Source organism: Pelecanus crispus, chromosome 1 (assembly GCF_030463565.1).
Source record: "Pelecanus crispus isolate bPelCri1 chromosome 1, bPelCri1.pri, whole genome shotgun sequence".
NCBI lineage: Eukaryota > Metazoa > Chordata > Aves > Pelecaniformes > Pelecanidae > Pelecanus > Pelecanus crispus.
This window is the reverse complement of record NC_134643.1, coordinates 35,291,656-35,306,643: the sequence shown is the minus strand read 5'-3', so window position 1 is coordinate 35,306,643 and position 14,988 is coordinate 35,291,656. Positions and strand designations below refer to the sequence as shown.

At 41.7% G+C, this 14,988-nt stretch overlaps 1 protein-coding gene across 1 annotated transcript in view; it reads right to left on the bottom strand.

Moving 5' to 3' along the window:
- ANO6 (anoctamin 6) overlaps nucleotides 1-14,988 on the bottom strand; it is a 119,203-nt gene that overhangs the window by 25,634 nt on the left and 78,581 nt on the right. Inside the window, 4 exon segments of the mRNA XM_075727890.1 lie at nucleotides 244-357; nucleotides 715-993; nucleotides 2,610-2,675; nucleotides 11,948-12,076. Of these exon segments, the coding sequence (XP_075584005.1) occupies nucleotides 244-357; nucleotides 715-993; nucleotides 2,610-2,675; nucleotides 11,948-12,076 (588 nt within the window).

Sequence of the window (14,988 nt, the reverse complement as noted above, 5' to 3'; positions counted from 1 at the left end):
ATACAAGGTTAACACCTCCTAAATTAAATATATTTTTTTCCAGTTATGGAGCTACATTTTTAACCAACAGTGCTTTGGAAGAAAATCTCTTTAGCCAAACTATGTCCTATTCTACCATGTGGATATAATAACCAGTCAAGGAGTAAGGCAACTAACAGTGCTTGTATCTTTTGATATAAACCCCCCAGATATAGCTCAGACCTCTATTTTGAAATATATTTTAGTTACAAGTGCTGGACTTACATCATGAAGGGGAAAAGCTGCTTTGTAGATTCCAGTGTCCAGTAATTTGTTAATGCCAAACTTTTTCACATTGTTTTTGGTTGCATATTCCACACGGGACAGGATAAAATGAACCTGAAAATTATAAAATATTTTTGTGTCTCTTGCAACCTGAAAGTAATCATACACAGCTATACCTGTTGCAGCATATAATCGAGTTAGGAAAGGGTAAGCAGCGCAAACAAAATTAATTGCACAGGGTATACAAACCATTCAAATCCCCCCTTTAAATTCAGGTGGAACAGAAATGGAACAGATGTAAGGAATGTTTTCCTTCTGGATTGTCCAGGCTGTTTCATAAATGACACAGGACTATTGCATCCCAAATATTTCTAATTTTTCAGGATGCTTTCATGAAGGCAATTGTACTGATTTGATTACAGGAATCTTTTCTTTTTAAGATTAAATGCTAGAAATAGTCTGTGGACTTACAATTCGGCTTCTAGTTGCAGGATTAAAAAATGTGTCTTTGTCTGGAATATAAAAGTTGGACAAATGTTCCTTTTGAAAAGGGGCAGTGAAAAACTCCTGCTCAGGTTTGATGATATTTTCATCCACTCTAAAGAGTCTGCTAAACCAGTTGAAAGCTGAGTCTCGAGTTTTCAGGTCATCGGGTTGCAAAGGCAATTTGATGTGCATAACCTCGGCGTACGTGCATAGCACTTCCCAAGGTGCATGCACTTTCACAAAAATAAGTTTTTCATCCAAAACCTAAAATGAAAGAATATTAAAAATATGTGTGTGAGAACATCAAAGCAAAGGATTTTTCATAACACCTCTTAAACTACCCAGAATTTTCTTCTTCTTTACAGCTCATAGATGACCTATTCAAAGTTGCATTCTTTGTCCATCTCAGCAAACGTATCATTGGCATTGTAAAAGCACTGACATGAGGTGGAAACACTCAGGCATATAAAGGCATATAAAAAAAGACAGTTAAATGTTTCTTTAATGCTTAATGTTTACATCTCTGCAAGGTATTTTACAAAGCAATTTAAGTTTAACAAAGCTTCCCTCGTACAGGTTAATTAGGAGTGTTTGTACTTGTAGCCTGGCAGGGCAGCTGTGGCTTTGGAGCTGACTCCCAGCAGTTCAAGTACAGCTCCAGGGTGATGTGACTTGATGGAAGGAGGCTAGGCACCCATGGGTGCTCCTGGGCAACATGAATTCCCAGCTTCATACGGAGAATGGGGAGAGGGAAAGGAGAATCAGTTGAGCCTACTGAGAAAGACAGCACAGGGCACATTTGCTCCCAGTTGCACGCCCAGACTAGCACCAGTATGCAGCGGTAAAACCCTGACAGCCGCTCTTGTCTCTTGTCTACACATCGCCTGTAGGCCTTCTATTGACACCCTGCATTAGTGAGTCTCTGCCACACGAAATTACGTTATGCAGCTCCTTGGCTCAGGAACATCAGTTAGATATCTGATTTAGCCTGGAGAAACTTCCAGTTGCAAAAGTTTTTCAGTCATGATCGCAGCAGAATTATTGAAAACTGCAGAATGTAAGTACAGCAACAGGCCTGTGTCAGACTTCCAGCAAGCAGTTTACTTTCGTATGAATGTGAAGAGCCGGACTGCATCCCTAGATGTGCAGCAGCAGCTCTTACTGCAGAAATCAAATAAATACCATGATGCCATGGATTCTAAGCCTAATTTGGGAGGAAGGAGCAAAATTACCTTTTCTGGAGCCCACTATAGTACCAAATGACAGTAATTTTAGACTGGAAGTGATTGTCCTGGATGGAGAGACCCAGACGGAGCGCTCCAGCCCTTCAGGGCAGGAAGGAAAGGGGCTCTGAGGGGCTGTAACCCTCCCTGCAAGAGACAGCAGCTCCGGCATCTGGTGTGCATTATCACAGCGCTCGTGAACTGCCCGCAGGCGACTTTGCAGCCCAAAATATACAAAGCATGAAAGTTACAACTTCTTTGCACTGTGCCAGGCCCTGCGAGGAGCAGGGTCATGTGCAGGAGCCCTGGGCTGCTCTCCTGGCAGGGGAATTCTGCCTCGGACACCCACTGGCTTCCCACATGTCCTACACAGCCTGAATCGGGAGAACCTCTCCTCAGAGTGCAGCAGTAATTTTTATCTTCCAAGCACTGAGCACACATGACCTATGTAATCTCCCAGCTTCTCTTGCAGAGGAAGGCACAAAGTTTAAAAGATTTCACATCAGATCACAGAGATGCTATTGACGGAAAAAAGGTGAGCCTTTTTCTCCTGAGAGGAGAGAAAAGTTACAGTAAATTCATATATCCAATTTCCTTATTCCCACAGGGGCAGCTTTGCTCTCAGACATAGCCGTTCACACAGAGAAGAGCACTCACCGATCTCGTTGCTTCAAGCTGCAAGCCATTGTTTATCAGGTTTGATTCGTATACTTGTCTCTTCCTCTGTTAAAAGGTATTGAACACTGTAAAACATCTGTTCCAAATTTCACAAATACGTATGCATAGGAGAATGGAATTGCCTCCCAAAACAAAGAATCGTTGGGTCGTTATCTGTGTAGCCCACTTGACAGCTACTGTGGTGATAGGTACAGTCCTACCTACTAATCCACGTAAGGGTTTTTTTGTCTGATAAGCAACATTGGTCTCAAATGCAATTGTGGAGAATTCACCCTCTTAGTTTCTGGTACATTACAGAGGTAAAAATGTGCCCCATATTTTGAATTTTGAGAGCAACTACCCCTGAAACTAGTGATCTCCTTCACCTTTAGTCACTGTAACTACTGACTGCAGCCTCCCGCCCCCCATTAATCTGCCCTTTAGAAGGTCTTCATCTCAAGTGCTTTCCATCCCATTTTCCTTCCAGCAACCTGTAACTTTATTCTTCTTTGACAGTAATCATATGAGTTCACATTGTGGTTCAAACTGCAGTAGCCCTCTACATTTTAGTCCATGGACAAGCATTGCCAAAGGAAGAAGCCGAGAGCTGTAGCACTTCTAGTGTCAGTGGTGCTATTCTAGGAGCATTCAATGTCCCCAGAAAGACATGACAAGTTTTCCTCAGTAAAGATTAAATTCATGGATCATTTTAATTTCATTTCACAGTTGCCAGCACTTGGCAGGTAGTGAGTTACAAAAAATCTGAAATGTCTTTGCAATCTTGAATTTGCTTCTCCGCACACATGACCTCCCCTCACAAACCATACAGACAAGCTGCCCCTCTCCCCTCAAAATACAAAATATACAGCTCCATAAGGGATTTATAAGGAATTTTGAAACTTCATGTGAAGTAATCCCATTTAAAAGCTATCTGCATCAACTGGATAGTTCCCCAATGAGCTATTTGTTTATATAAGCCAAGGGTAGCCAGCTCTCCCTGGCCTACAGACTTCATGTCAAAATATCAGCATGGGTAAGGGAGGGGCACCTGTGGCAGCTGGGGCCGGGGGTGGGGGCACTTCTGTGAGCAGTTTGCCAGAAAGAAATGACATTAATGCACTGGGGACTGATGGCTTTATTCCTGAACCAGGCTAGGCTAGGTATGCTGCGAGGTTCTCAGAGTGACTTGGTGATACTACTTTCTTACTCCCAGATTGCTTTCAGCAAATTTTGGTTATTTATATGAGGTGTGCTTAAAGGATTCTGCACCTACCACTACAGGAACTTAAGAGAAGAATGGTCCAATGGTTTCTGTCACCTGCTTCTCCTCCATAGCCAGATTAACTGCCTTAAGATCCATACTTAAGATCCAGGCCTGTTGCTACTGTGAAAGACCAGAGTCAATGAATGACCCTTTAGACAGTCTTAGGAACTTTGACAGGTACATGGAAACTGGTCTTCAGGACTAGACCCAAAACCCACTCAGTCTGGGGGCAAAACCCAGATGCTTCAGCAAAAAGGGCAAATATCTTCCGGAGTTCCAAAGGAACAGGTCAGTTGTATCTCCACATAAGTTTCACCCAGTTCTTTAATGTTTAAAGACTGCTGTAAGTCTCCAAAGCAGAAAAAAATATTTTTCCAAAACTCTAGCAAGTCTTGGAATTAATAATTATAAACCCTAATTATAATATAAACAGCTTATCCCATTTATACTTTGTTAGTTCTCAGCTACAGCACCTGCATGTGGCAATGGTCATGAGGGACTAATTTCATATTTTGTTAAAATATATTTCTGTTATTTGTTTCGGGTTTTCTGCCTTTTTATTCCAGTGAATATCCTCTTCTTCTTGGGTTAGGGACAGGAAGAGCCAAATCTTTCAATCTGTTTTCTTCTTTCATCAACACTTACCACATTTCTCCTTATTCTACTCTCATCTCAGGATAAAACCACAAGCCCAAACTTTGATAGCACTCTTCATGGAGGTATCTCTGCAAGTCCCACTAATCCACTTGTTTATTGGTAACAGTATAATACTCCTCATATTTTTTCATTGTGTATATAACATTGTATATACATATATGTAATACGCACATTTATAATACATTGTATATATCTAATACTTCCTACTATCTAGAATTTTGATGGTAGCTGAACCTTGAAGAGGACACTTAATATAGCTGTTTCCTGTGACATGTAAGTCTTTTCCTTGTACTAAGAGTGCTAACTTAGAATCCCAAATGTGAATGACATTTTTCCTTGCAGTAACATATTTCCTTGCATTTTTCAATGTTTCCTAGGTAATAGTGCTCTCCATTGTCCTTCAAAGCTAAAGGTTCACAGTTGTCTTGGCTTCTGAGTAAACTACATAATGATACTCTCTGCAATTTTTGTTTTATCATAACTCAGTCCCCTTACCAGATCATTAATATATGTAGTACACAACACAGGAGCTGTTTCTTACTCCACTATTAACTCTTCTGCCATTTCATCCTATCTCTTAGCTTCTTCCATATTCACATGGTTCTTTGTAAGGTGATTAATACTGAATCATTAAAATATTTCAACCTGAGTTCTGCTTGGTTCAGCAAATAAAAAAGGCAGAGGGGTAAATACCTGTTTCATTTCTTCCTACACAGCACAAAGATGGATGCAGGGCAATTCTCATTTTTAGAAATCTAATACTTTTTTTTTTTTTTTAATCTTACCGTTCAGACTGCTTTAATAATTTATTATGGCAAGGAGTTCCCCAAATTAATTTTGCCCTCAAAATCTTAGAGGAATGTTGACAATATTAAGGCTTCTAATAATGCATTAATGCAAGTAGTGAGAAACAAAGCCCCTGGGAGGCTTTGCTAATTAGGGGCTTTGCTATTTTATATAAATGATTGAATTATGCATATGATGATCTATGGAGGAGCTAGACTTTTACCCAGAGGAGTCTATAGTGGTTTTGCATTGACTGGGGAATACAGCATAAAAATATGATAGTTTATTAGGCTGTAAGGTGGAGACTGCCCAAAGTTTATTTTAGTATCTGGCATTTTGCTCAGCTACCTGCAAGGCTAAGTTGTAATAATAATGCAATCATGGTAATGCTGCTGACCTAAACCTGACATAGATTTTGATGATTGATTGGCTAGCCAATAGACTAAGACATGACAGAATGCATAATCATATACAGTCTTAAGAAAGCGAAAGCATAGTGTAAGTAAATGGCAAGGACTACAGGCATGCAGAAGGGTTAGCTCTTGGGAGCTGCTTTTTCACCATAATGCTTTAAATGTCTGGTGATTGTCTTGCCAAGCTGAGGAGACTAACAAGATTGCGGGTCTGGAAATTGGTAGCAGACCAGTAGCTGTTTTTTTCCCTCTGTTTTGTAGATGGTAGGGAGTACTTGCTTTGATTACAGTGACAGAAGAACGCTAACTCATATCTTTGTTTAGTTTCTTTTGCGCAAAGAGAAAAGTTCCCCACAACAATATCTATGCGGCTTCAGGGGAAAAATCCTAAGAAGGAAGGAGTGTTTGAATAGCCACCTCTGCCTTACCTGACAGGCAACAGATAAATCACAGTCAATAAGAGAAAGAGCATGGGGCCCAAAGCCTCCCCCATGGAAATCAGCTAAAGGGAGTGGAGAGGATCACTGTATCAATATTAGCTGCCAACTCTCACAGCTTCTTTGATGGTATTTGGAAGCTTTTCTGAAAGTCCCAGTTGTCAGCATCAGGAAACTAATTGATTGAGAAGCTCTGCTTCTCTAAGTTTCTTTCCCTTATGTTTGAAGATAATCATAAAAATGTGAAGCAGAATATGCTATAAAGGCTGACACAAAAAAAGTAAACCCAAAGAACTCCAAATACATATTTTCTGAGATACCCTCTGATTTTAAGCCAGCCTCGTGATTTTCTGAAACCTGATTCATGACCACACAGAACTGGCAATACTGCAGTCCAGCCCTGCTCTCAACAGTGGCTTCTAGTCGCCCTATTTGGAAAGGCCCGTTTCTGGTCCTATGAATGTATGCAGTAACTTCAGAGTAACTCCCTCCTTCCATTTTTCTTCCCATCCTTTGTTTATCCTTCCTTCCATCCATTAGGCAAAGAAGTAAAATTTGGGTTTGGGGTTGCTTCAGGAACTGAGATTTTATTTCAGTGAGTTCCTGCTTCAAAACCAATCCATCCAGCAGGGACCAGGGCAGGTGTGGTTGCCCTCCTCCCAGTTTCAAAGGTTCCTTTCATCCTTGTTATCAGACTTCCTGGGTAGGTTGGCTGGGCACACCTCAGGCATGTAGAGCCTGACATCCTCTACTGCCTCAAATCACCACATAAAATGGCACCGAGGTACCCCTCTGCCGTGGTTTAGCCCCAGCCAGCAACTGAGCACCACGCAGCCGCTCGCTCACTCCCCCTGCCCCGATGGGATGGGGGAGAGAATTGGAGGAGTAAGAGTGAGAAACACTCCTGGGTTGAGATAAGAACAGTTTAATAATTGAAGTAAAGTAAAATGATAATAATATAATAATGATAATAATAATAACAATATACAAAGCAAGTGATGCACAATGCAATTGCTCACCACCCGCCAACCGATACCCAGACAGCTCCCGAGCAGCGATCACTGCTCCCCGGCCAACCCCCCCAGTTTCTATACTGAGCATGATGTCATATGGTATGGAATATCCCTTTGGCCAGTTTGGATCGGCTGTCCTGGCTGTGCCCCATCCCAGCTTCTTGTGCCCCTGGCAGAGCATGGGAAGCTGAAAAGTCCTTGACTAGCATAAGCGGTACTTAGCAACAACTAAACCATCAGCGTGTTATCAGCATTCTTCTCATCCTAAATCCAAAACACAGCACTATGCCTGCTACTAGGAAGAAAATGAACTCTATCCCAGCTGAAACCAGGACACCCTCTCTCTGTAAACCCAAGTATTGTTCTGCCGCCGCAGGTGTGACGCATGCTAAACAGCGGGAAAAGTACAATTAGTTTTTTAAGTTATCCAAGCTTTTTGTTTGTCGTCTATCTAAACCAAACAAGTCTAGAGGCAGGAACTGCTCATTGTTTGCTTATGAAGACAAACTTCTCTAGCCCTGCTGAAGACCATACTTAAAAAACCCCAATGTGTGTAATACTGTCCATGAATTATAGTTTTCATTTAATTTGGAAAAAAATTAAAAAAATGTGTATTTCTGTGAAGCACAGATTACTTCATGGCTGGAAATGAAGGTTTTGCCCACATTGCTACTTGAATTACTGACAGTCTTTCCATTTATTTGTGTTGGGGGAAGCAGATGGACTAGAATGACATTCTGCCTCGATCGATTTTTAATTCGCCTTTCTGGCGCTGACCCTTTAACTTTCAACAGTGAGTTCCTTGAGGACCCCGACAGATAAAACTGGCATTTTAGAGCATTCCTGGAAAGACTGGTGATATTTAATTTATATTCTGATGGTAACCTATCCTGACAAACAGGGTACATAAATTGTAGGTTTAAAAAACATGCTTTGGGCAGGAATTTCAATTGCTTGCAAGGTACAGTTTCTGGAATCTGCTCCTGAAAGTTTGAGTTTTGCTAGTGCTTGCAAAATTAATTGTATACCAACTTAAAAAGGTTTGGAGTTCAAATTGAGTTGCATATATGAACCTTTTTTGCTAACTTCTGAATCTATAAATTATGTTAGAAACTTCCACGAGGACGTCATTTCAGTAGTTTGACTTGACCTCCTTTAAATCAGATTTCAGAAACACATAAAAATGAGGGAAGTACAGCACCACTGTGCAACTCCAAGTGCTTCAGAATCCCATATTTTTGTTCCTTCTATCCAAATCACCTCCATGTTTTTAGTTATTTTCTTTTCTCCTCTGAGATGTTTTCCCAAGAATACTGCTAATTAATTAATAAAAATTAATGCTGGGCCAGTTTCTCAGTTACACTCATGCAGTTCTTTTGAAAAAGGACAGAAAACCATTCAAATCAAATATAATGACGGTGCCAGGACCTGATTCTTCTCTTACTGCAGAAGAATAGATGGATCTATGCAGTTTCCCTGAATCCAGTAAATTGGTTACCTAGGTTGAGGTCTGATTTTCAAATCCTTCCCACTAAACTCAGCAAGTGTTTGGGGACTCCTCCACTCTCAGTATCATATAAAACCACCCAGTGCAGCACCCAAAACTTTTAACATCAGAAATGTAGATATATAGATGTCCACTAACAAGTTAAATTCTGCCCCAGCTTCCACATCATGCAATTAGGTGGGGTGCAGTGTGCATCGGACAGAATTTGTCCCAGTGGCTATGCTCCTGGTCCCTACATTTCACAGACCTGTGACATTGCACATGGCCAGTGGAGACCTTGCTGCTGACCTCAGCGAGGTGAGGATTTCACCCTACGAGAACAGACTTCACTGGATCTGCTATTCTTTAATAAGCTGGAGTTTCCAAATTCTGTGAACAATAAACCTCTGGATAATAACTATAAAACTGTCAGGACAGTCAGAGTAGTGTGAGCAAGGAACCTATTCAGGCTTAAAGCACCTTGAATTACACAAGATACTGCTTGTAAAATTTGGCATTTTCAGTTCGTCATTGATCAGAGACAGACAGTGATGTATGCAGTATTTAAAGCTGACAGTAAATGGCAATACTCCTCATTTTGGTATCTTGTATATCATCACAAGGGTAGAAGTCATTTGCTCCAGAAAAAAAACTATAACCAAATAAAAACCAGTATCAGTAAAGACAAGCTATCAGCTAGGTTTTATGCCAACACTGGTGAAACCTTACGTATCTTATCTTGGGCACCATCATCTTCACACCTTTCTGGGAACTGTGGGAGGAAAATGTTAATTCTCTCCCTGGAATTCCAAGGATGCACAACTGTACCATAAATGTAATTTTCTTTTCCATCTCAGACATAAGGTATATGTGTTTTGTTTCTTCTTTTCAAATATTCTATTCACATTGATTTCTTTTTTACTTCTCAGTTTTTCTCCTTCCAGTCGTAGTTTAAGCGTGAGGTAAGTCCCAAGGCAGTGTCCTGCATCCCACTCGGGAGGAGGTACAGAAAGAAAAATGTTACCAGTGTTGCCAGCGTCTGTGCAGCATTTGCTTAGGGAATGAAGATTTGCAGTACATGCAGCTTCCTCCACTTGCATAGCAAGTGGTCTCAAGTGAGACAAAGGACATCTCTGTCTCTGAGGTGACTAAAGTGTTTTTGTGCTTGGAGCTGACCTGCACCTCTCTCCACTCCCTCTTCTCCTTCCTCCACCTTTCTGTGCCCGCTGGTACTTCACCCTACGTGTAATGCTTTGTCTGTTTCATGGTGAGATTTGGATTTTTTCATTTGTTCTCCAGCTCAGTGTCATCACACTTGCAACCTTTGTTCTTGTCCTTGGAAGTCCTCTGTAACTGCCACTTCTTCATCCTTGTCTCCTGTGCTTTCTACTGCCCTTTCAGCACCATATGCGTTCCCAGCATCAAAAGTCTTGCCTATGCCTTCCACAGTACCCCTAGGCTTCAGATTCTCCCTGTCCATGGAAATCCTGGCTCTGAAAACTGCTATCACCACTGTTTTCAGCTTCCTTCTGACACATCCACGTCACCCCCGTCTCCTGGCTGTACTTCTGCCCATACAGCCTTTGTTGGCCACTTTGTTGCCAGGCCACACAGCCGGCTCTGGTTCAGCTTGCGGTCCACCAAGACCATGAGGGCCTCTTCCACTGAGCTGCTCCCCAGCCACTCAGTCTTCATCTTGTCTGATCAGTAATCTAATATACTCTCATTCTCACATTTGCTACATGTAGGTAGACTGCTTCCTCTTCCTCAGCACACCACAGATTCAGTGCACCTCCAGATCTTTGTAGGACTGGTTAGAGAGACTGTAGGTCTCTTTGTAGAGACCTTTGAGAGTAAACTTTTTTTGCAAGCACCTAACGCATCACTCACAATCTCCGGGTCTAATTATTCATGGTTTCATTCTGGCTAATGTCCTAACATTAATGCTGCACTAAAAATACTACTCCATTGCTCACACTTAATTTCCATCACTGTTTGGAAAAGACACTCATTATATTTTTAAGTACATTTGGGCAATGGCCAAATATTACAAACATAAATGTAAAATGCTAATTGATAAAAACAATTGTTTCCAAAGGGGCAGCTTTTTGTTTCTAATTATCTCTTTCAATTAATTTTTATTGCTGATCCTGTGATCATGTGTAATGCAACATCCACCCACTGCAGGACTCCCTCAAACCCTACTAACGACATTCCTTATGGTTGCCCCGTTACTGCCAACAACAACACTGAGTAATGAATATCAACCAACTTAGCTACAGGCCTTTTTACTCCTACTCTTCTCTTTCCTAACTGCAAATCATTATTTGTGTATGAGCTGCTTTCAGTGGTATCTTTGTCCTTGCCTGTCTCTACCAGAGGCTGCTGCTGGAACATGGAGTTGCTAAATCAGAGAAGGAAGCAGGTGGGTGGGAGAAAGCAGATGTCAAGGGGACTACAATCCCATGGATGGATAATTCTCAGGTAGTTCACAATTAAAATAGCTCAGTGGCATGGCTGAGCTTGTTTTGGTGGCCCTGGGTGCCATATAGTGAATGTAGTCCACTGATAGAACTACTGAAATAATTAAAAAATAATAGTTAAAAATAATCTATAATTGTCATTCATAGTTGCTAAGGAGCATCAAGCAGGCACTGGCTTGAGTCAGAAATTTTTTCAAGGTCCCTAGGGAGGGCCAAGCTGTTGATGTATCAAGGGAAGGAGTGGTACAGGGAGAAATGCTGGTGGCAAAGTGACGTACAATTATTTCCTATAAATGACTTCGTTATTTTATCGGGCAGAATGTCAGCAGCTAAGTTTGTAACTGTAATCTGGAGCACCTGGTCAGCTGCCTCCTTCTGTGGGCTCCTCTGAATACCCAGATTTTGATACCAAAGTCCACTAGGGGCCTAATTCAATCACTATAGGTACAGAAAATTGCTCTAGTCTTGAAGATCTTGGTGTCTAATTCTAACCGGGAACCTGGTACCAACATTTTTCTGCTCACATCTCCTGAAGGGTTCCCTCCAAGGAGGATGGTCTGAGGTCACCCAGCACACACTGTCAGACATGATGAGCAGTGCTCTACCCGTTTCACAGCAATCTACTGGCTTAAGCTCACCCCTGTTCCCTGCTCAGTTTGATGGGCTTCAGTCTCCCAGCTCCCAAGAGTACTCCTAGGACAGGGCAATGCAATTGCCATTCTGGGTGACGGCACTGTCCTTTCTGCTCACCGCTCTAACACCCAGCAAATTATTCAGATTTATATGGAAAATAACTTACCTTTTGCTTTTTACAATCACTCCTCTTACGAGTAATTTTTTTGCTTTCATCTTCATACACCAAAACAAAGTCAATTCTTCGCTGCCCATCACTGAAGAACAAGGAGTCAGGCTTATCATCAAAATCAGCCTGGAAGGCAGGTAGGATAGGTTAATATGAAGAACTTTACTCGTCAGTTCCTTACTTGCTTCCTGTTACACAGCATTTCAGTGAACAGAGAAATTCAGCACATCGGACTCATATAACATGAAGACCAAAGTGACAACAAAAGTAGCACGAAGTAGAATGGAGAAAATAAAGTTTGGGAGGTCTCTGCATGACATAAGAACAGCAGAACTTGACTTAATTTTGTTCTTTAAAAATAGCATAATAGCTCTTGGCAATGGGAGGAGCATTGGGGTGCAGCACCATTCCCGAATAATGCATCTGTCAAGTAATTTGCATGCCGTCATGAACACAATATTAGATAGGCTGTCTACAAGGTATGTTGTTGCCTGATGGGAGTCTCAGAATTAGTGTGCTCCCATCTGTCCCCTCACCTGCCAGAAGTTTAAGCATCTCTGCAATTAAAAAAACCCAAAGAAACCCAAAAGCCCAGTAGTTTCATGCACCCTAATACGCAAACCCACCATTGTCCAGAGAAGAAAGAACATGACCAGGCTGCAGATGAACTCTCAAAAAGGACACATCCTATGTGGATTTATTTCTCTTTTTATTTGCGACATCTCAGCAAGCAAAAAACATTGTTGTATGCCACATATATCCATCATGTTATAATATATGCCAAAATCAAAAGGATTAATATACCCATAAGCCATTATCTAGTCCTGGGAGGAAAGTAGGATAGATTGTCATATCCACTAATAACATCTTAATGTGTTATTTCATGTGTGAAACGATACAGACACTTTGATGACAGAGGAACTTGAATCCTCGAGTAATGATTTTGTAGTTTCTTAGAGTACTCTGAGGGCACTATCACACATAACAACCCCTCCTTTCCGGAAATATATAGCTGTAATGTTATCAGAAACATCATGTAATGAGCACCAAACTCGCAGGTACTTGGCCAAATCCATCCATGGCATTAATGAGGGCAGTGCCACTGAACTTGACAGATATCAAATGTCTGAAATGGGACTCAGCATTGCATTAGAGATGGTAAGATCTCCAAACCTGGCAAGACTCCTATACAGATCCGCAGAGGAGCCTTGGCTTCCAGATGGCTGGGCACGCAGGGTGGCCCAGGGCAGGATCAGGCCAGGCAAAATGACCGAGAATAATCTCTTGAACATGCTGTGCCTTTGGGGACACAGAAAAGATTCCCAGATGTCCTACCCTATCCCTGAAATTTCCCTGTCAGCGCAGACCAAACTTCATGAGCAATGCCAGGTCCGGTTTTGGGAGCTCTGGGATGTCTGGTCCACAGAAAGGCACATGGAAATGTCGTTATGGTGTCAGAGACCCCTTAAGTGCAGACTGAAATGGTTGTTCTTCAACTGTGACAGAAGTGAGAAGAATGCCAGTCTTCAGTCGGGAGCACCCCAGTTCCAGGGAGCATACAGTGTTTTAGGAACCACATGTGACAGTGTTTCCAAGACAAAATTTCCCAGGAGTTTTATTCTAAACCTCTCCCTGTAGACTATTTTGTTACTGTTTGTTGGGCAAGTCAAAACAGTCAACCAAGATGTGTCTCCCCATAATTATGACAAAATTTCCATATTTTAAATAAGCTCAGGGGAATTTAAACTCACTGTTTTTTTATGTTGTTTGTGCAAAGGCTAGGCTCTGCTCCAGAGAGGTCCTGTTAACTTAGTTGCTTCAAACAGCCTGAGCAGATTCTTGGTTAGAACAGTTCTCTTTGAATCCCACCTGTGCCTAGAGATTTGTGACAAACCCGAGAGCAAGCAGCTGCTGACATACATACATGCGTTTTTATATACATGTGTGTGTATATATATATGCTGACATACGGCCAATATACACACATATTCTATGTTAGTTTCACAACATGGCCTAGGATTCAGAAACTATCTAGGCAGTCACCAAATCAACATACAACTGCACACTGTGAATAAAGTTTTAGGAAAAAAAATGCTTTAAACTTTCAGATGGCATCACCAGACCACAATTACACTAAGTATCTCTATCACCCAAGGCACATCACAGATGTGAATTTCTAAAATCTTGGGAGCTAGAGTTGGCATAGTCCCATCAAGCAACCCGACTTGACCCTGACAAATTTCCCTCCTGCTGAGGACTAGCCATGGGTGTAAAATGCAGCCTGCTGCGACCATTTCCAGTCTCATTTAAAACATAATCATGATGTTTTCACGTTGACTAGACTCTCATCAGGAGGAAAGCGTTGGCAATGGCCAACAGCCCCTGTTGGGAGACAGCCTGGGAGGTGCTGGGGCAGCAGAAGAAGCGAGGGCGTGGGGAGCTGAGCCCAGCCAGGCACACAGCCCAGCCCTGCAGCCTCTGCTCTCCCCCAGGACCCCCGCAGGCTCTGGCCAGGGCTAAAATTGCTCCGTGTTGCAATGCTGGAAACACAGAGCCCAAACCTTGTGATAATGAATAAGGAGGGGAAATGTTGCCACTGCGTAAACCAGAAGGTTTTTTATTTGGGCTTTTTTGTCTTTTGAGTCTTAGAAACAGCATTATAATAACTTCTGTTTAAAGAGACAGGGTTCAGTTGTGAAATTCAAGCACTTGAAAGCATAAAAGTAGTCATAGCTTTGAGTTTTTTTCACTACAGGTTTTAGCTCTTTTCCCTATATGACCTATCCACAGGATAGAAAAGAAAGAAATGGCAGACAGCAAACATCAGAACAACTTTTGATCATAATTTGTGATTGCGTACTTCACTGTTTAAATAATTTTCCTTTAAATGTAGTCTCCCTTAAGCTTATAAAACTAGCATGTAACTTAGCGATAACTGGCTTAACTGGATTGTCAATAACCAGATAGAAAGACTGCCTGTTAATCAGTATTCTGACTCATGACTTTACTTACATGCATGATTTCATTCACGTGAGTAT